Source organism: Stylophora pistillata, chromosome 1 (genome assembly GCF_964205215.1).
Source record: "Stylophora pistillata chromosome 1, jaStyPist1.2, whole genome shotgun sequence".
Taxonomy (NCBI): Eukaryota; Metazoa; Cnidaria; class Anthozoa; order Scleractinia; family Pocilloporidae; genus Stylophora; species Stylophora pistillata.
This window is the reverse complement of record NC_142519.1, coordinates 10,331,753-10,351,299: the sequence shown is the minus strand read 5'-3', so window position 1 is coordinate 10,351,299 and position 19,547 is coordinate 10,331,753. Positions and strand designations below refer to the sequence as shown.

Here is a 19,547-nt window from a genome sequence, read left to right as displayed (position 1 = left end):
TACTATTCTTTATGTGTTTCCTATGTTCTTTTAAGGAGAAATTGTATAATAATCAAGAGCTTCTTGCCCTTGGATCATTTTATATATTCTCGTAGCCTTCGTGTTTTGTTCTGAAGTGGTGTTGTTGGGAGAAATTGGATGTTTATCACTGAGGAGGTTCAAAGGTTAACATGTGTTTAGGAGATCAAGTAATACAAGTGATATGAAGTGGTTTGTAACTTTTGTCTGATCTTTGAAAAGAGGAAACTATCAAAAGAGAAGGAAAGCTTAATAGAAAGGTTAAAATAATTATCAGCTTGGAGGAATGTGACTTTGCTAATGAATTATTTGAAATTTGTTCAGTAAAATATTATTTTAGATAAGTATTGAAATGGTGAAGCTCAGTATAAACAGGGAAAGCATGATATAGAGGTTGCATTCATTACCAGTTCTGTCTCAATAAACCTTTAGAAATCACTGCTTATTTTTGTTTTTGGTCAAAATAAAGCTTGCAAGCGTTCCATTTTGTCAATGTCAGGTTCAAGTCGCTAATGAAAAGAAAACATTTGCCCTGAAAACTCTTAAGAAACATCACATTGTTGAAACAAGACAACAGGACCATATCAATTCAGAAAAGAAAATCATGATGGAGGCCAACTGTCCCTTCATTGTGAGGTGAGTAATTACAAATCTTTTGGCTGGTCTGAAAAAAATTGTTGGAAGATGTTTTATCAGGAACTGTTCTTTAGAGGAACAACTATTGTTAATATTGACAGGGAAACTCCCCCTTTGCATTTACTCTTAATAGTCTCGCACAAACATACGCACAAACATACGAAACATCACTTTGGAATTTATGCGTTATGTATTTAGTGACCCTCGACAGTCACGTTCATTAACTTTACCTCTTGTCTCCTTGTTCATCTTGTGAATTTGTACTTGTTAAAATGTTGAACCTTTTAGTCTCTGTTCTTCTTCATGGTTAAATGGCCCTTTTTACAGTTGTGTGCTTGGTTGCCAAGCCTTTGAACGGGAGTGAGGCTAGGGGTGACCTTGTTATGATACAAACCTCGCTGCCTTTCAAATGTAAATCACTTTGTTATCATGCTAACTAGATACAGGTCTCTATCACAACAAGGTCACCTTCAGCCTCACTCCAAATCAAAGGCTTGGCAACTAAGTACACAACTGTAAAATGGCCTATTATCAAATTTTGTCTCTGATGTCGGCCATATTTGTGTTTCCCTGATCACGTGACGCGTGCGGGCTTGACCACTACCAATGTCCTTGTATGGCAGGAAGGATGAATTGAACCTGAAAATGCGAACCGCTAGTATTATTGATATATTTTGAAACCTTGAAATTTGTTTACTTTTTCAGGCTATATAAAACATTTAAGAATAATAAATATCTGTACATGCTTCTGGAAGCTTGTCTAGGAGGTGAACTTTGGACCATTCTTAGAGACAAGTAAGTATATTCTGTGGTTTTATCTTGCCAAGAAAAAATGTTGTGGAAAATCCGTCCAAACATCTAATTATGACCCTAGACCCACTAAGCAAATGTTAGAACCCCCATCTCTCCCTTTCAGTCACTAGAAGGCAACGTACATTGGACAGGGAAGGGCACAAATCACGAGTCGCAAATTTTTCCAACCCTTCTGAAAATTTTCCAGCCTAGCCGCCCGCCGTAGGTTTTGACCAGTCCGTTACCTTAACCGAACAGTCCAATTTGTTCGAGATCCTTGATCCCTAAGTTGTTCTCCATCAGACCTTTTCCCAATTAGGTGAAGAACGTAAGATTTCTGTGACTTGCTCATTAAACTAAGCCTAAGTCTTTTTTTTTCTCCGCAGAGGGTCTTTTGATGATGCGACCACGCGTTTTTATGTAGGCTGTGTAATAGAAGCTTTCACGTATCTCCACGAAAGGGGCATCGTTTACAGGGATTTGAAGGTAGATACAAAGACTTTTTTTTTTTTTAGAGACTCGGCACAAGCTGTCAGGACTAGAATTACGAGTGGTGACATCGGTTGAATTTCTCTCTAAGGGAGGAACTAGGCGGGGGGGGGAAGGGAAGGGGTGTCCTGCAATGTTATCTTGCTGGTATTTACCGCTCTGCAAAGAAGTTGTGTTGTTTATTTGCAATCAACTCTTCCTGACATGAAGCGGGTTGTTAGTAACCCCCCCCCCCCCCCCCTCTTCTTCAGTCTCTGTATCTTAGAAGAATTCGCTTTTTCAGTCATGTACATTCAGGGGCGGGTCCAGGAATTTTTGGTTGGGGTCCAAACTTTGGTTCAGAAAGGACTGTTGGACTCTTTTGGGGCAAATTACTTCTCTCCCAAACCCCCCACACCCCCTCCCACCAGTCATGGTTGCACGTTATAATTCCTTGGCCGCTTACCGTTTACTTGGAGTCATTAATTAAAAAAATCAGCTAGTTAAAAAGTGATATACGATCTTGCGGATTTAAGAATTTCAGTCTCAAAGTTGTAAGCGTCAGATCTGATAGGGGGGGGGGGTCCGGACCCCGGACCCTCCCCCTGGATCCGCCACTGTACATTGGTAAAGAGCCTAAAAAACCTTACTAAGGAATATAGCAGTAGTCCTGTTGTTGGGTGATGATGCTGTAAAGAGTTTGATTGAAACTTCGATAATGGTTGAAAGACTTGTCCTGCTTTCACACTTTTCAGCCTGAAAACTTGCTTTTGGATGAAAAAGGCTACTGCAAATTGGTAAGTTGACATGTCATCTTGCTTTTCATGAGAATAAAATAAAAAAATGTGCTTTGTACTTGCGTAGGATCCGTAATTTCAGTTTTTCAAAACTGTAGTTGGAAGCAATATCTCTGACATCTGAAATATAGCTGTACTTTGAAGTGCGGTTGCCTTAATCTGTGGGAGTTGAGTTAACAGCATTTGAGCATTCAAAAACTTGTTTCGAAGGTACTAAATTTTCCTCTTGTTCCCTTGGATCCCAGGTCGATTTTGGTTTTGCAAAGAGAATAGGTTATGGAAGAAAGACGTGGACATTCTGTGGAACACCTGAGTATGTTGCACCCGAGATCATTCTCAACAAGGTAAACAAATGAATTACCCTCATCTTCATTTGAAAAAAAGTTAAACCAAGCTAATCCTGGTTTACTTTCGACACTTAGTTGAAACTCTCCCTTAAGTCCGGGTAGCAAATTTTTTAAAGGATCAATTTCTCTGTAGTCAGTATGCACCTTTTTCATCGGAAGATAATTAGTGCGATTATTACTGAATGTTTGTTGCCTTCGTAGGGCCACGACTTGTCAGCAGATTACTGGTCTCTAGGAATTCTTATGTATGAACTGCTTACTGGCAGCCCACCATTTACTGGATCAGATCCAATGAAAACCTACAACATAATTCTCAAAGGAATTGATATGATCGAGTTTCCCCGCAAGATCACCAGAAATGCTCATGGTCTCATTAAAAAGCTTTGTCGGTAAGTTCTTGTGGTTTGGTTTCAACACCGTTGTTTAATGGTAGTAAAGAACAACATAAAAACATCATTTTTGTGGCCACCGCCTCCTATAGGAGGGGAAGTCACTGTGTTGTAGAGGTGAGTGAGTGATTGTAACAACAGAATTCCGATCTTGTCCCAATTTTTACCTAGTATTTCGCCGTGCTACTTATTGTTTTTTCGGAGAATCATAGTAGTTCGACATTCACACTCGATACACAGAAATTTCCTTGCAGCAATATCGCAAGAGATGTGATCTGCACATCGTGGAAGCTTTGAGGAATATTATTTCTATGAAAAAAGAGCATTTTACTGTTTGAATCAGCATAGTAATCATTGTTTACCCTTGTTAAACCTTACCGTTTGATGGTTCTTTTTCAATTAGAGGCGAATGCCAGGCAATTATTTCCACCGTGTTTGTTATCAGCCCAGTGAACTGAATTACTACACCTCGTCATTTGTCTTTTAGGGACAACCCAATTGAGCGGCTTGGCTATCAAAAGGGAGGTCTGAAAGACATCAAGAAAAACAAGTAAGTATGACGGTGAAAATGGTTGAGAGATTGCAAACCTTATCATAGTGAATGTCGCCATAGTAATGCCTACTGAAATGGCAGGAGCAACGTCCAGATGTACTACTTTTAGTGGATGTAATTTGAATATATCAACAAAGTTGAAATGGTAAATTGGCCACCTTTACGATTATAAAAGCTGACGTTTCGAGCGTTAGCCCTTCGCTCCGACGAAGGGCTAACGCTGGAAATGTCAGCTTTTGTAATCGTTACGGTGGCCAATTTACCCTTTCAACTTTGTTGATATATTCAAATTATTTCGTTGCCCCCACCGACGCAGCCCCAAACAGTTTCTTTAGAAACTATCAACCTTTATTTTAGTGGATGTGTTAGGTCGTGGTAAGGTAGAAGGAAGAAACCCCCAGAAGATTGTCAGGTTTCATTGTAGCATCTCTCGGTCGGCCTTTGCATCTTTTCAACAGAGGTCCTATTCACATTCACTTACCATTGATGCGCAGGATGAAATAATTCAGTTGGTGTTGTAGCTCGAACTATTAAGCACAGATCCTTCCAAGCAAAGAAATGCTTCTCGCAGTTAGTCTACAAAAGATAAAGAGGCCTGAAATTTTTCAGGTATCGATGAGAGTCCAACCCGTGCCTTCCAGATACTAGTTGGGTGTTACTAAGCAACCAACCTAGCCGCGAAGCCATACGTTTCGATCGAGGCATTAGAGAGATTTTGCACCGAGTTTACGTAAAACGGCAAACATCAGCTTGCCCTTTCACGGTCTACGTAAAATAGCGTGAACCTTGCGGCCTTAGCTTCGATTGAGCTCAATTTATGGTAGATTTGAAGGCGCCCTTGTATCACTTACAAGGAATAGTTTTGGCTCCCCTTTTTTCTGGCAATTAACTTCTACATTGTGACACGCACATGGCAAACGCGAAAAAGGTTACTTTCACGTAGAAACGGCAAAGCGCAACCGGCAAACGTGGGAAAGTAGCGGGAAAACAAGGTTACGTTGGTCACTCTTGCCGTTCACGTTTCACGTAAACGCGGAGCCAAATCTCTCTCTCATTTACGCTCGTTGACTTTTCTTACACTCGAAGTAACTTACCATAACTCTCTGTGTCTAGGTGGTTCGATGGTTTTAACTGGGACGGATTGAAGCAGAGGATACTGAAAGCTCCCATCGTCCCTAAGGTTTGTAATCTTTTACTGGGAAGTGAATGAGATAAGTCACGCAATGCCCAAAAAAGTACTACGTGACGACCCATATAAGGTTGTCTTTTTATCAACTTGTAGTTTTAATTTAATCACACTATTTTCTAGAAAGACATTTTTACAAACGCGAATGAAGCATTGAACCCATTTTTTTTCTTTGGTTGAGGGAGGCATTTGGTGGTGCTAAGTTTTACTAAGAGACGCAAGGAACAGATTTGCTTTCGGTAGACAACTTACATCATAACACACAACACTGACATGGCAGGCGAATAGTTTCGTAGTTTGAAAGTATTGTTTTTACTCCCGAGCAGAAGTGTGGAGTAAATTGCGTTACATCTACAGCTTGGTTCCGTAGCTCCGAGACACGTCACGCAAACCACTTCCTCAAAGGTAGCTTCTAAAGTTAACAACAACACCATTTCTCATTTAGATAAAGTCTCCAACGGACGCATCCAACTTTGACGACTACCCACCCGATGACGAGATACCTCCCGATGACACAACAGGCTGGGACAGGGAATTCTAATCTAGTTGTTAGTGCTATCGCCTTCCGCATGCTACTTAGTACCTCCAGTGTATCTCCAACGGGGTACCTTCAGTATACAGAGCAAGATGAACAATTCCTTTTACGCAGTTCCTATCCCTTCTGTTTAATTTCCTAAGTCCTTCCCATTCATGTTCTAAGTATCGGGATAAGAAATTAAATTTTTAACTTTCTTTTAAGAGTTTTAATATAGTTTTTGTTTGTTCCTGGAAAAGTCCATTTTGATTCGAAAGCGAAGTAACAACTGTAGAGTCGCTTTCTTCAAAGTAAGTAAAGAAATTGCATCGATATTTTAGGATTTCTTAGTTGCAGTTACAACCGAAGTTTCAAATTGATCTTGCTCTGAAAATGTTTTTATGGTTATTATTAATGTGATAAGCAAGACTGTGAATGATAGACTTGCAATTGTTTTATAATTTTGCTGACATAGGTTTTTTTTCTCCTTGTCACCATCCATTTGTGCCTGACGAAATCTGCGCACAGTTAAATTGAGCGCTGGAGGGATAGCGATTGTTTTAGAAAATCGTAAAAAGCAGAAGATCGGCAAGAAGTCATGAAATAATTATTCTCATATTTTAACAATGTATTATCCCTAATTGGTTTGCTTTGGAGAGTGTTATTATCCAAGCATACCCTCATATTTTTAATAATAAATAATGTAACGTCTTAAAAGTAAATGGTAGTAAACCCGAAAGGGGAGAACAATTTTAATTGATTATCAATTTGTAAACGAGTCATTTCACTGTGTTCTTCAGGACCTTTGCAAACAGAAGAGCAAAATTTAATATGTGTTCAGCATATTCTGCTCCTTTGAGACAATGCTTCCAATTTTCTTTCGGAATAGTGTGTTGAAGATATGTAAATAATTCAGTCACAATTAATAGTAATAGAAACTGACATTAGTACCCTGTCACATAAATATATCTCCTAAAGATACTTTCCTTGTGGTACTAGATTTCACTATTTCCGCGCTTCTAACGCAGCCTACGAATTTGTGGAGAAAGCAAATGTTTTGCATCCAATAAGGTTGGAATAATATCAAAACAGTTACGTTCGTAGCTAAACCGTCTTAAATAACACCCTTACCAAAGGAAAATAACAAAAAGCGAATTTTTCTATCAGTGACACGTTATGATCTGAACTAGCATGGTGAATAAGTTACGCTTGTTGTTTCTAAGAGATTCCTTTATAACCTGGGTTACCTTATTGTCAAGTTATCTAGGGCGTAAACTGCTTTAAGTAACTTATACAAAGTAATTACTCACTTAAAAACTAAATTTATTTTGTGACAGCCCTTTAGAGACTAGTCACGCGTTATTTGTATCGTGTAGCGGTCAGGTGGTCCTGCTGGTATGCAGAATATGCCTTGTAACACAATCGTTATCACGAAAGTAGTTGATTTATTTGTTAGGATCTATGTGGAGCTGGTTTGGTCGCGAAGTCAGGAGAGCAAGTCGGTTGTCTGTGCAACGAAGTGCTTATCAATGCTGAATTTCGGTGCACGCACACTTTCAATTGACTCTGCGTAACAATGTATTTCCTCCTTCTTTAGAGTGTTCCACTCATAAGTGTAGCAGAATGACGGGGTACTCGCAGACTCGCAATGTAAGAAAGCTCTTCTGAGTTCCAGCTGCCAACGACATTCCTAAAAGAGAAAGATTTTAACCTTTTACCTAAACGGTGAGCAGTTCTATGCTATGTTTTTCAATATCTTACAAGTAAGAATATAAATTACTCATTGCAATAAACGAACTAAAAATCACACAAGGCAGCTAACTTTGCTCTTCAAATAACTATTTGGCGAAATCAATTTTTACGTAGGATTTACCATTTAATTGTTTTATCTATGTGGGTATAGATAGGCGGTCATTAATTTTAAGAAAGTAACTTTCTAAAGTTTTCAACATCGTTTTTAAGGTTTTTAGGAGAATTTTATGTCGGTTATTTATTTCGGACGCCCCTATCCGTATGAAATTGTATTCGTTAGGAATTGAGCAGTGCACGGTGGGTTTGATACATCGTATCTGTGAAATGAAATGAATTATTCTCTTGGTAGTTTTCTATTTATTTCTTCTAGAAATGGTAATCATAAATATAATCAGATAAAGCTGTGAAATGAGAGCGTCATTAAAATTTTTTAACCACTTCATCACTCGCCTTTGTCGAAGTAAGCGGTATTAAGGGTGTGCTTGTGTCAGGGTCCATACGATCCGAGTATTGTTGAGAGGTCTAGTATTTCCTCAAACTCTTGTAAGACGCGTATAAAGTCTGCACTAGTTGGCTTGATTTCCATCGTTTAATAGTGAAGTCTTCGCTCATAGGCGGCTCTTATATGATCTTAACCCTTAGGTCACTAACATCAGGTTTCGTATTCTTCATACTCTTTTTCATACCTGATTTTCTTGGTGAGAACCATACTGTCATCTTTGATTTCTAAGAGCAGCGGAAGACTGGGAAAGAGAACTAAATTTTACAGACTACCAAGGGGGTGGGCAACGGCCAAAACAAAGCGGCGAGAGAGAGAGGGAGTGGCAATAAAGATTCTTGCCCAGATCTCCCCCTCGCACCACCACTACCAACGCAGTTCTTTCTAACTTTAAATCAAACACGGCCGGCTGAATAAACGATCGCGAACTTTTTCATGGTAACTTGCCCCAATAAAGCTGCCGCCACTACAGATCACGACCAAGCGCCCAATACCTCGTTGCTGGGTAGCGTGCGACTCACCTGGTAACGGTACCCGCAAAATCTACATTAGGCAGTGATAGATCCTCCGCTCGAGATAAAATTGTCTCGTATTTAATTTGTCCTATTCAGTGTTACTATGTGATCAACGACCACGAAACTTTACCACATTACTAATAACTTCCATTTAATACTCATAATCAAGCAGCTGCTTTTAAAATACCTTCAACCCTTACAATTAATTTTAAATATCAACGCTACTGCTCAAATAACAACTAAAAATTAATTCACTTACAATAAATTTTACTAAGAAGACCACTTTAAATAGAGTGAATTCTGTTCGAGATTTTGTTTACCTTACTAACTGTAAATAAATGCTAAATATTCTTAGGGTACACAGTACCTTCTGTCAAATAGAAATGATTTTATCATACCTTACATCATGGTCAAGGAATCGTTAAATACGGAAGGAAAGTTTTCTTTCACTCAGTGTGACTAATAAAAGACGCATAAATATATAATATTTACCCATTATTCCGCCCTGCTACCTTACAGCTCGAATTAAGCTGACATCAGAGAAATGAACACGATATTCGTGCTTTCATTCTTAATTCAGAGTTAACATAGATGGGGATAAACATAAAAACAAAACTACGTAACCGGAAACAAAACAAGTCAAAAGTCCTACCCAAAAGAAGTCGCACTCTTGGAGCAACTTATGGAGAGAAGAAACAATATATTTCTACATTATTCTACAAATACTATTCCCCTTTTTGTCTCTTTTGAGTCATACTAACCCGTGTTTCAATCTAATTATGAAACGGTATCGCACTTATTTCAAAAACGAAGAAAATTACTTTCTTGCCAAGTCCACATTCGCCTTATTCGTTTCCTTCACATGATATATCCAGTAAATAAACTACAATTTCCTTCATGATCGTTATCGAACCGACGAATATTTTTTGCAAGGAAAATGACTTAAAACGTGCACAGATCATACATTTCAAGAAGTTTCAGCCGTTTTGTGGCACAATAGAGAGCAAACGATAAAAGCTGTTCTGTGCTCTATGATGCTTCATTCGTTTTCCTATAAACTACTGAAAAATTGAAAATCCAGTATATTATGACCAAAATTAAGCTTAAAACATAACAGTCTACGCCGTTTACTTCTCGTTAACAAAATTACTCTGTAATTCTATGCTTTCATAAACTTGAGCTTCTAATATCAAACAACACACCCCCCCCCCCGGCCCTTTCCCGCTCACAAGCGGTTGAACCTACGTTATGCTCACACTGGACAGTGTTAATGAATTTCTTTGAATATTTAAGGGTGTGCTCGGTCTTTTCGGCGCGATTTGGCCTTCAAAGTTTTCACCTATAACGCTAGTGATTCCACTATCATCGCTCTCGAACGGGGCATCGTCATCGTCAACCGACGTTTCTTTCATTAAGTTGATCTTCAGACGCATCGCCTCCCTCTGTGTTCTCATTACGCAAATCTTTCCTGAGCTAACTGGACCTGGTGACAACCCAACCATGTGATTCGGCTGCGAAGGCTGCTGCGCGGAACTATCTTTTGACCGATCCTCACCCTGATCCGGTGCGTCCATTTCCAAGGATTCTGAATCCGAGGATGGGATACAAACTTGCTGGTTCGCGCGGCTACGGAAGAATTCTCTAGCTTGGGCTTTTTGTTCTCCCTTGGGTGGCCGGAGGGGGACTGGCTGCGACAGAGAATCATGTACCTGATGAGCGGCTGACATGGTCGGAGGGTTTTGGTCTGGGGCCTGGGAAGCGACAGGATAAAAATGACTCAATAGTAAACGTGAACTTTGCACCCTCCAATGAAAATAAGCTGTATCTCACAGAAAACCTAAAAATGCTCCTCTGACGCACACGAGGAAACGTCCACACCTATTATGACCACACACAATTTTATTTCGGATGTTACGGTAACTTCTTCGTACTCTATTACACATCCTTACTAGGGATGATTTTCACGCACGAGTACAGCGCACATCAAAAAAATAGTGGCTACCGACAGGGCTCTCTTCCCACCCCTCTTAAACTCAATACTTTTTGTTATACGAACTGTGTTACACTTCAAGAAGACAACATTTTAAGCAAAACGCCACGGCCAGTTTTGAGCTAATTACAAAGATTAGACGTAGAGCCATTTCGAGAGTAACCGCCCCCCCCCCTCCCCCCTTCCGAAATAAAATCTATTTTGGAGAAAAAATTGATCGCGTAGTTATTAAAAGACATTTTCTGACTCTGCAGACACAGAGACGACGAGGTCATGCATACAAGTCATACACTGACGTCATGAAGATCTGTCGGAACGAAAAGCAGTCAATATCTACACTCGTTTGCCATTGAGCTCTTTTCGTTTACCGATAAGAAGCTCTGTACAACTGGTATTTAAAAGACGATTACCTTATCGTTTGGCGAATTTACCATACCCTCCTCGGAATCTGCTGTATTAAAATAAAATGTCACTGTTAGGATATGTCAAGAGCATTAACATTACGCGTTCAGGTCCAATAGACTTGCCCCAAGTCGACTTCTTTTATATACCACGATTCAATTTCGGTGAAGCCGAAATTTACGATGACCTCTCGCGAACTTTGGAAAGTCTAAGGTCCAATGGCGCTACGAAGAGAAGAACTATTCACATCGAAGGGAAAATCAATTTCAAACGAGAAAGAAAACGCGGTACTGAGGTGTAGAGCCATAACCCGAGTCCTTGTCTTCGAGGATAGGATACTTAACCCTGAAATGTGCTTCTCTTCGACGTTGTGTCTAAATAGATCAGATTACTGGTAAGAGGGGGCTTTGGAACTGATGTATTAGGGATTGCCCCGAAGTAAAGACGACAGGAGGTAAGCGGATGACACTTTCTACTTCCCCCTACACTTTTTGAATAACCCTTAGTTCCCATCCCGGAGAAACCGCTGACGTTTTTTAACTATGGTAATAAAAGGTAAAGGGAAGTTTAACCCTAAGAAAGCTGCTATTTGGTAGACAAACTCGAATCTTGGGCTCACCCGAATTGTACTTTTCAAAGCAGTCATCCTTATTTTCCGATGAGGAGCAAGTCAGCTGAATAACAGGAGCACGAGCAGAGGTCCGTCCGTTTGACATCATTTTCTTAGGATCGGGTGACTGGGCATTTTCTCTTCGTGGTGGAACGGGTGGGGGAGGGAGAAACTCTTCCTTCACAGAACTACTCATACTTCTTGATCCACTGTGACGTCTACCCTCCCTAGCGGATGGAGCAACAGGCTGTGTTCTTCCATTTGGGAGAGGTGTGCTCATATGAGCGGTAGCCGTACAACTCGAGTTACTAGGTGATTTTAACAGTCTGGGTGGCAGGGGAGGAGGGTTGAATTTCTTCCGTGGGGGGAGGGCTGGCGCGGGGGCGTGGTCGTCTATGGTTTGTGGACACTCGATGTCAATCGTGTCACGATCAAGCCCATCTATTGGACAAGATGCTTCAGTTCTTTCATTAATACTTTGGTTTGATCTGCAAGTATCATTCTTCAAGTCCGTTTGGACATGTTCGACGTTTCCAAGTTTTCTTTGCTTCTGTTTGTTTGTAGAAGTAGACGATAAACTTGCTGAAGCCGTTTGTTTTGCTGTTTGATCAGCCGTGAAACCCTCTTTCTCCAACCAATCCTCTTTGGAAACCTTTTTCGCTGTAGGTTCATCCTTCCTTGCATCACTACCTTTGGATATCTTACGCAGAATCTTGGAAGCGGGTGAGAATTTTGCAGTAGTATCAGGTGATTCTTTGTCTTTTTTCACTTTTTCCTCTCTGGATGTCTTGCGCGAGGCTTTTGGTGACGACTTGGACGATTTTCTGCTCATCTGAGGGGACATTTCTGGTGTACTTGGTTCGCTTCCTGAAAATCGTCCTTGAACATCCATGACATCGCCGGGCGACAGCGAATCTCTCCTACATTTTTCCGGTAATTCTTCGGATGCCTCACCTCGCGACTCGTTACTCCCTCGCCTTGGTTTTCGCGCATGCTTCCACACTTTCTTCACAAGTTTGCTGGCCTTTGAATCTTTACGTTTCATATCTTTAAGTCCATCGTCCTCTAAGTTTTCGGTCGATTTCCATAAACTCTTCTCTGAGGGATCGCTATTAGTAGTGAATAAATCATCATGGCTTCCCCCGTGAGAAGTTGAACAGGTCGGAAGTTCACTACCTGGAGCCAGGTTTGTCGCACACTGAGCCAGTTCATCTCTCATTTCAGTTTTCTCAATAAGCCGTGCCTGAATGGCCGCCTCTCCGCTCAGGTGGCTGGAATTGATATTACTCTTGATAGGAGTTCGAAATATTAGCGGATCTACGTTGCCCATACCCTTGGCGAAGAACGTCGAACGATGAGCGGCCGCCAATTCGGGTCTTTTCTGGAGTTCTTCGGAGATTTCCGTGGTGGATCGTCTTCGGATCACTTCGCTGGACGTGGGACGAACTGGCAATGGCGGAGGACCCGGAAAGGGAGGACGTAATCCGAATCCTTCAGAATGTGAATTACTTTTCTCGATAACAGAATGTTTCTTGAGTGAAAGATGAGTAACTTTCCCCTTCACTGAAGTTACCGATGTTTGTTGGACTTCACGCACCGTCTCCACGGAAACAGGCCCAATACTGTTGCGCTTACAACGCGGAGATGGAAAGAGGTTGACATCGTTTTCTTGCGGTTTCTCCATCTGAGCGACAAGTTTTTCGTACATATTTTTCATCAGCTCAGGATTAGAGGTATCAAAATTGAAGGGGGCCCGAAGAGCATCGCTTTCTGGTTTAGTTTTTGGAGGTAAAACGTTTTCCGACTTGACAGCTTCCTCCTTTTCTAACTTTGATTTTGGTTGGATTTCACCGCAGTTCGCGTCATTTAGTTCGGAAAATAGATTCTCGCGTGTTTTTTGACTAACTCGCGCAGTAGCTAGTGAAAGTTCTGGGCTATTACTCTTCGCTGAATGTGCATCAACAGGAGAGCCCTGTAGACTATGGTTACCGGAGGTTTCGCCCATCTGGTTATCCGTCCATTTCTCGGACACGAAACACTCTAAAACGTTCCCGTTTCCGTCGAGGCCGCTTTCAGTTGGCCCAGGCTGTAAGGCCTCGCATTTTATATATCCTTCAGAGTCGATTTCGTTTTCTTCCGTAATTTGTTGTACATTTGTAAAGGTCCTAGAAAAAGAATTATCCGTGCGAATGCTCTCCTGTAGTACCTCGGATCTAACATATCCTTCAGAGTCCATTTCATTTTCTTCCGGAATTAACTGCGTGTTTGGGAAGGTCCTGGACAGAGAGTTGGCAGAGCGCATGCTTCCCTCTTCGCTTCCAAATGAGCTCGTGCTTGTAAAGGAATCGGTGGAGGTTTTACGTGAGGGCGGAACTGGATCGGAAATGTGGATCGGCTCCGCGTTCTCGTCTGAGAGTAGATCGATGTAAGGGCTGATTTCCGACTCCTCGCTCACGCCGTTGTTTGCATCAATCTCGGAATATGCTCGCCGTGTAACAAATACGTCATCATCACTAGTTTTTTCGACAGACGACTCGGTGGCAGATCTCGATCGGGATACAACGTCTTCTTCTCTTACACTCTGTTCAGCGGCTCCATTCTCATCTAATCCCTGGCCTACGAAGGGATCGGTATCGGCTCGTTTTCTGGCAATTTCAGTCGCCAAACTATTATCCCTTTTCAGTACACTCGCAATCCTTCCCGTTGGCGCGGTCATCATTTTTGAAAGCTTTTTGGGCGAACCAAGACTTGGTGGAGACCTCGATTGGCTGTTGGTCGAGCTCCTTCGGAAAGCCTCGCGCTTCTCCGCTGCCGACTTGACGACGTAGCGCGAGTGATGTCGAATTTCGTCGGCGATAGTGTCGCCATGTTTAGTCAAGAACTGGAATATTCCTTCACCGGTCGAAGTGCGTCTGTTTAGAGAAAGAAATAGTGAATTTCTTTAAGTCTACGGGAGGGTTTACCATTTATATAACATTTCGGTGGTAAAGTCTTACCTTCCAACCTGTAGTGTGAGAAGATGCATATCTTTAGCTGCTACATTAACTGCGGGTTCACTCTTAAAAGCTCGTAAATCAGCCACAGCCCACGACACCACTGTCTGACTCCTTTCAATAGCAGACTTTAGGAGTACCTCTCCATCAGAAATACACATCAGAAAATCTCCCCTGATATTGTTCTGCTCTGAATGGGGGGTGAGCCTTGTAGTGACAAAATAACCTGTTGATGGAGAGACAGTGTGGCATTTACCGCAGGTAAGTCAATTCAACGTTGGAGGAAGGTTAGGGAATTAATGTAGGGAAAGGGGGGGAGGGGTAGGGGGAGGCATACCAAGCTAGTGCACCGAAAAAAAGACACTGTTTTCATCTACTTTTAAGGTTGTAAACTGTTAACTCTGCAAATTTTAAGAGTGAACAAGAAAAAGTTGACAATTCCATGAAAACTTTAGTTGACAGGTTTTGCTCATAAAATGGCATTTGAATTAGTCAGTTAAACTGTCTACAAAATAGACGTACTATTGTAAAAAATGCTCTGTAGTGACTTTTTCACAACATTAATGCGCCAATCAATTCGAAACTTCAACATCCCCACCCAGGCCACCCATAGGCATTTGACCATTATTCATGCCAGGGAGGTAGAGAACTTGAACTTTGCCTGGGTGGGGTGGGGTGGGGCATTTGAACCGGAAGTGTCAAGTCTCTCCCAATGTAATACACCTATTTTAATGAAAGAGTTTTAAGATGAAGAGTCTGCTTATCCCTGTTAATGACTGCATTTGGTGAGCAAAAGCAAAAACAAAAAAAAACAAAAAAAAATATTTGCCTCATAATCAGTCTATTTAGTGCCATTCTTACAAACCTGCTGCCTTGCAGGTTGCCCCTGGGGACACATCTGCTGATTCACTATGTGACTTGGAATGCAGTGTTGACAACCTGGTAGATAATTGTCTTGGAAGCTCTGGTGTTGAGACCGGACTGACATCAACTGTGACATTTGCCCACATGTCTGAGGAGTTTGTTCCACCTTCTTTAATGGAAACTCTGTTCAACATCAACAACCAGTCTTTTCTGGCTTGTTCTGTATCACAAGCCAATGTTAAAGCTCCCTGCTTACTGCACACCACCATTATTGGATAGGAATTGGCCTTAGAACTTTGTGTTTTACCAATGAAGGCAATTCTATCCAATCCAAAGGAATACTCCACTGATTTTTGAAATCCAAATGCAGTTTCATCCTTGTAATACTCCAATCTCTGAGCTGAATTGTGTGTCTTGTCTCTCAAAACAAAAAATTTTGATTGCCATGCCTAAAAAAAGAGGGACAAGGTTATGAAATAGTAGTTGAATCATTTAGTCAACCTTCTGACGCCTATAGGAGTGACTAGTTTCTAATTTCTCCTTACGATATCAAGTACCTTGAATCATACATTAAGTTTAGGACAATAAAGGAAATGATCAGCAATGAAGAGGCTCTTGATTTTTAACTGAATTCTCCTTGTCAACAACTCAGGAAATGTATGAAGAAAAGTATCAAGAATAAGCATACTGGTGTTAAGGTGTACATGGGTTAAGATGAACTTATTTTAAGAGTAGTTCCTGTAGAAGTTAGGGCACCAGCAAAACAAAATTAAGGTAGGAGTAACGAAAAAGGACTGAGACAGCTAATCTGTCAACTCCCAGCATCATGGGGCCTGTTGTTTTTAAAACCTTTTGTCTGATTTTGTTTGTGCGAAGTGTAGAGTAAAGAAATTAGGAGGTCCCCTGACTTTTGCCTGATTTAAATAATTTCCAGTCCATCTCCTGACCCATGCCAACCTAAGAATGATTATTATCTTTTAAAAGAGTAATTGAATACAACTGTGCATTTTGTGATACCCTTGAACTCTTCCATCAAAATTTGCAAAAATGTGATGTAAAAAATCTAAAAATAAAACTGGGTAAAGTTTCTAGAAAGAGCAGTGCAGTTTAAATGGGGTTTTTAAATTCTTCACTTCAAGGCTAGACTTCACAGCTATACTGTACTAAAATGTGTTAACTGGGTGGTCAAAACTACATTGTCTGCTTCATAATATTTCATGGTTTATCAGCCTTGTCTAATCTATCCTATGGGTAGAGTAGTAAATGGCTTGAAACCGGGGGTAACATGTGAAGGTGTATCCTATGGGTAGAGTTAAAAAAAAAATTTACTAAACAAACACTGAGCAATAGTGAAAGCATAATATCACTGAGGAGTCATCATATAAATTATGCAAAAGCTTAGAAAGATTTAGCATTGACTTAACCAAGTGATACATTACTTTCGTGCAATGCCATCCTACATTGAAATTCACAGGTTATTTATTATTTTAAAGAGAATGGAGAGAGTTGTTTTAGCTTCTCCATGTCAATTCCTGGCACTGTGACAACAAAAATGTTAACAGTAAACTTCATGTAAAGGCCCAACATTTCTTTTTATTAAAGTTTATATACAAGTATTGCACTATTAATTTTGCATAATGACAGACTGCAGCTGTCACATAAACTAGAATATTCTTGACAGGTGCTGATAATTTCTATCATAAAGGCTACAATTGTATATACATGCACATTTAGTTAAGATTTTTCTGTTTCAGTCTCAAAATTCAGTTAAGAAAGGTTACACACAGCAGCTCAAAGGAAGTATGGTTTTAAATGATATGAAACCTTTTCCTAATAAATGATTTCAAGTTGTTAATGAATCAGCATTCAAAATAAGCAGCTTAAGATAGTTATAGCAGTTAAGTTCTTGTTGCTTGAAATTTCAAGGTAACTATGCAGCAATTTTTGAGACAGTAAAAAACATCACAAAGATCAAACATTCACTTTGTGAAAGAGACAAATTTATAGCTTCATTGTATTGGAAAGAATGACATTTTGGATGCATCAATGACCCCAAGCATGGGTTGGTTCATTACACTCAGGCTTCCCTTTTTTGCAGAACTAATAAAGAAGGATGTGGTAGAGGTAAAAAAAAAAAAGCTGATTTTTTTTTAATCAGAATGGCTGTCTCAGTGATTTCCTGTTTAGAACAATCCCAATCATTAGATTCTGTGGTTCAGCTATGACAAATTATTAGCCCAGGGACAATTTTTTTCATGTGCAATCAAGTTTTGATATTTTCATACAATGGAAACAAATAAGGAATCATGAATTTCTAGGGGACCCCCTTAGCTATCCAATGTCATATCCCTAATTCCTAACAGCCAGTTGCATGCTTTAGACTGGATGGTCAGATCAGAGATTGCCCAGTGCATTTGTCATGAAAAGCGTGCACTCCTGAACTAATCATAGAAAAAAAAATGAACCTTTTGTACAATCCCCTCCATTCTCTCAGACTGATTGTCAAAGCTTTTCAGTAACAAATCAATCCTTTGTAATTGTACTCTGAAGATCTTGATAAATTTGTCAACAATAACTTTTCACTGAATAGAGAGGCATAAAAAGTTATTTCATCATCTATAATAAAAGTATACTAGAGGTCTCAAAACACCATCATAACAGAAAGTTTGTCTGCAGAGTGACAAAGTCCTTAGGACTGACTCTGAAGTTCACAAATCTCAACTATGATTTTCACAGAACTGTGTCAAAGACAGGTTCTGTTATAAATAATTGTTTGGCAAACACAGAGAATAAAGTTAACTTTCCGTGCTCAGTACTGAATATAAAATATATGATTCCTCCTGTTTTCACAGGCACACAGAAAACAATGACACCAATCTATATCTAGAAACATGGAGCAGCCCAACCAAATGTGATGATGACTCACTTTTGACAACACATCCTCATTATGAACACAAACTCTGTATTTCGCTCACCTTAATCCGAACTTTGGTTGATGATGGCGGTCTTTTAATCCTCATGTAACCATACTTAATTATGTCTCCAGCTTCAAAAACCTCGTGGCTATTAACATCGACCATGACTACTATGTTACCAATGCAGTATTTTTTCAATTCCTGTCACAGGGCAAAAAAAGAAAAGAATTTCAGGAAATATGGAAATAAGATCTTCGACACATTATTTGAAGAGGTGTACACAGAAAAACTAGGAAAAACACATAGCATGATTAGAAAAGGCAGATTATTACCAAGACTGAAAGAGAGTAAGAAATAACATTGATAAGGACTTTTCCTCCATTCTTAGTAACTGTTTGAACCTGAGACAGTGAAAGAATAATAATCGACGTCTGTCTTTAAAAAAATTTGATAAAAATTCTAGGCTTACGAAATGATTTCAGCACAAACGGAATTTGATCAACTCGTTGCCATATTAGCCGAGAAAAAAGGAAGCCGGACAGACGTAAACTAAATGGGATTAAACTTTCCTTCCTGAAGCAAGCTTTTATTCTAGAGCGATGATACGGTTCACTGGTTTTCACCCGCGATGTGTCAGGGGAAAAATGAACGGATTTTGAACCAAAACAAAACAATCAATATCTTGGCCGGTTCGGGCATGATATCGGCGCGAAAGCATCACAATCAGAGTTCCTAACTTTCATTTGAATTTCGTTTCATCATTTTCTCCGAAGCTGGACGTGAATTTCATTCAAACAGCAGCAGCATAACGTGATTACCATTATCTAATAGTCATGTTCAAGGTGCACTTATTAATGACCGCATGCAAGTCTGTGGAATGAAAATCTCCTAATATCTGTTTGGAACGGCAATGCTGGATTCTGTCATGATGAGATAGAATAGCATTGCAAAATATCTGCCGAGAGAGCCAACTTTAATTTCGCACTTCCGTAAAACTGAAAATGATCGCGTGGTTTTGGGAAATTTGATGCAAAACCGCAAAGAAGTGCGAATTTTGGAAATAACCTAACCAGAAAAAATTTCATCACGCACAACTTGCGGCATGGAAAGGGCAACCACTCGGTATCTTAGTGGATATTTTAAAGTCCAAACAATTTTCAAAATTTCAATTACATGGCATGTAAGTATAATTTAAATTACTTCCTTGCATCCTGCTGATTAGAAGCTTTACTATATCGTCAAAGTTCAATAATCAGTCACCGCGTTCGTTGAAATATCGCAAAACAGTTCACTGTAACCAGGCGAAC

General features: G+C 40.1%; 3 protein-coding genes across 11 annotated transcripts in view; 2 read left to right on the top strand and 1 right to left on the bottom strand.

The window, feature by feature from the left end:
- The window catches only part of LOC111321948 (cGMP-dependent protein kinase 1), a 50,457-nt gene extending 42,563 nt beyond the window's left edge, over positions 1-7,894 (top strand). For all 7 annotated transcript variants that reach the window (XM_088735779.1, XM_088735774.1, XM_088735764.1 and 4 more), the window contains 9 exons: positions 518-654; positions 1,360-1,449; positions 1,833-1,932; positions 2,670-2,711; positions 2,957-3,055; positions 3,260-3,447; positions 3,935-3,997; positions 5,114-5,180; positions 5,632-7,894. In XM_088735779.1, the coding sequence (XP_088591905.1) occupies positions 518-654; positions 1,360-1,449; positions 1,833-1,932; positions 2,670-2,711; positions 2,957-3,055; positions 3,260-3,447; positions 3,935-3,997; positions 5,114-5,180; positions 5,632-5,727 (882 nt within the window). In that variant the 3' untranslated portion in view covers positions 5,728-7,894. The remainder of the gene's footprint in view (positions 1-517; positions 655-1,359; positions 1,450-1,832; positions 1,933-2,669; positions 2,712-2,956; positions 3,056-3,259; positions 3,448-3,934; positions 3,998-5,113; positions 5,181-5,631) is intronic.
- Positions 7,895-8,522: 628 nt separating this feature from the next.
- The window catches only part of LOC111322038 (uncharacterized), an 11,619-nt gene continuing 594 nt past the window's right edge, over positions 8,523-19,547 (bottom strand). The window contains exons 1-7 of one of the 3 annotated variants that reach the window (XM_088735757.1): positions 18,573-18,714; positions 18,301-18,441; positions 15,327-15,774; positions 14,465-14,687; positions 11,478-14,380; positions 10,867-10,907; positions 8,523-10,217 (exon numbers count right to left, since the gene is read on the bottom strand). In XM_088735757.1, the coding sequence (XP_088591883.1) occupies positions 9,708-10,217; positions 10,867-10,907; positions 11,478-14,380; positions 14,465-14,687; positions 15,327-15,774; positions 18,301-18,405 (4,230 nt within the window). In that variant the 5' untranslated portion in view covers positions 18,406-18,441; positions 18,573-18,714 and the 3' untranslated portion in view covers positions 8,523-9,707. Of the gene's footprint in view, positions 10,218-10,866; positions 10,908-11,477; positions 14,381-14,464; positions 14,688-15,326; positions 15,775-18,300; positions 18,442-18,572; positions 18,715-19,547 lie in introns of those variants that run through there. The other 2 variants (XM_022925073.2, XM_022925072.2) reach the window with 2 other exon arrangements.
- The window catches only part of LOC111322039 (splicing factor YJU2), a 10,555-nt gene continuing 10,284 nt past the window's right edge, over positions 19,277-19,547 (top strand). The window contains exon 1 of the mRNA XM_022925074.2: positions 19,277-19,420. The gene's annotated coding sequence lies outside the window, so the exon portion shown is untranslated. The remainder of the gene's footprint in view (positions 19,421-19,547) is intronic.